Source organism: Merops nubicus, unplaced genomic scaffold (assembly GCF_000691845.1).
Source record: "Merops nubicus isolate BGI_N331 unplaced genomic scaffold, ASM69184v1 scaffold2525, whole genome shotgun sequence".
Classification (NCBI taxonomy): domain Eukaryota; kingdom Metazoa; phylum Chordata; class Aves; order Coraciiformes; family Meropidae; genus Merops; species Merops nubicus.
The window spans coordinates 3,007-4,602 of record NW_008611425.1 but is presented as its reverse complement, the minus strand read 5'-3'; the positions used below and the strand labels follow the sequence as shown (position 1 = coordinate 4,602).

Below are 1,596 nucleotides of genomic sequence, written 5' to 3'. Positions count from 1 at the left end.
TGCTGAAATATTTAGCCAATGTTTACTCTCGAATACATTTGTCTTTCATCTTTAGATAAGCAACAAGTTACAGCCATATCCCTGTTATAAAACAAAGTTCTTTGCATGCAACACATCTAGGCCTGACCTTCATACTCACTTTCATTCCAGCGTCTCAGACACAGACAAACCATGGCAGTTGCAGGGCAGTGCTGCCCTTGGACTTGATACTGGTTGATCCTCTGGAAAGTTCTGCAGAGGTTTTGAGGCCCAGGAAGGAGCTCTTGCTGGGGCATGCTTTGGCAGCTCCATACCAACAAGAGCTGTTCTGTAGCTGTGTCAGATGGGACTTCATAAGATGTAGTTGTATTTTAGGATTGCAGAGCAAGTGACACATATTCTACAAAATGGAAACATTCTAGAGCTTAGAGCCTTGGATGGGAACTTATTCTTTAATTTCTTGTCCTATAGCAAGGTGCTTGAATAAATAAATGATGATATTTAACCAAAGCGTTATCGGTAACTTTCGATGCTTTCTTTGACTTTTGTTTTCTTCAGATAAAGAAAGAAACCATTGACCTACTGGAGATGAGTATTATAAAGCTCTGCAGAGAGGGGTCTGTGAAGCTGGGACTCTTTTGATAGTTTTACCCACAAGGAAGTCATCTGCAGCTGCATTTTACTATTATCCTGCCTGCAGTTAGGAAATGATTAACAGGTGATGGAATCAAGAGTTTTGAGTTCTCAGAGGTGCATCAATACAGAAAGAGTGCACTGTGCAACTTTACCCAGAGTTTCCTTTCCTTTAACAATAAAACTAATTTTGTGTCATTTGAGTATGACTTTTATTTCCAGAACAATGTGTTACAAAATGAAGATTTACATCTCATTCACCTGCTAGACCTACTAGTCTATGTCACTTTTGAGGCTTGGAAGATGAGCAATCTTGGGTGTGAAAGTCTTTGTACAACTCCATTTTCTGTTCTCTCCATCTGCTGTCCCAAAGGAGACATTTACTTCTCTGATGAGAGTGGTAATCTAGCTCTCACCCTCAAGGTTCTTTGAAAAAGTTGTATCAATTTCAGTAAGTTGTCGAAAAGGTGGTTTTCACCTGTCTGTTTTAGAGCTGGCCAAATGTTATTTTCTACTATTACATGATAAATTATCTTTATATTGTATTGAGAATGTATTTTGTTTAAACTGCTGAAGTGTGAAAAAAATATTCTTCTGCTTGTCCATTAAAATTAAATGATCTCTGGGTGATTCTTTTGTCATTGTGGATGGTATGGGATGGATGGATTTTTTCAGAGGACAAGATGAATAGAGGTGAGCAAGTCATCAGCATCTTGGGAAGCCATTGATCCAAATCAGCTGTTTTGAGAATGAGTTGCCCTGCTGTAATAAAGAACACGTAACCTTTCTGCAGCTTTAAATTGCACCTGAATCAATAGCAATGACTGTAGTAGGTTAAGAAAATTGATCTGCTCTTCCAAAGCAATGTTTTCTGTCCAGTGCTGCCTCAGCACTTGCAGTCCTCTCCCACTGGCATCCAGTGCCATTGGGGTGCCAATTTTCATTGTGTGCCATGCCTGTTAGCTTGGCAGCTATGGAAATGGA

At 39.5% G+C, this 1,596-nt stretch overlaps 1 protein-coding gene across 1 annotated transcript in view; it reads left to right on the top strand.

Moving 5' to 3' along the window:
- CMSS1 (cms1 ribosomal small subunit homolog (yeast)) overlaps positions 1 to 814 on the top strand; it is a 28,299-nt gene extending 27,485 nt beyond the window's left edge. The window contains exon 10 of the mRNA XM_008941202.1: positions 538 to 814. Coding sequence (XP_008939450.1) covers positions 538 to 621 — 84 coding nt within the window. The 3' untranslated portion in view covers positions 622 to 814. The remainder of the gene's footprint in view (positions 1 to 537) is intronic.
- The last annotated feature ends 782 nt before the right edge of the window (positions 815 to 1,596 follow it).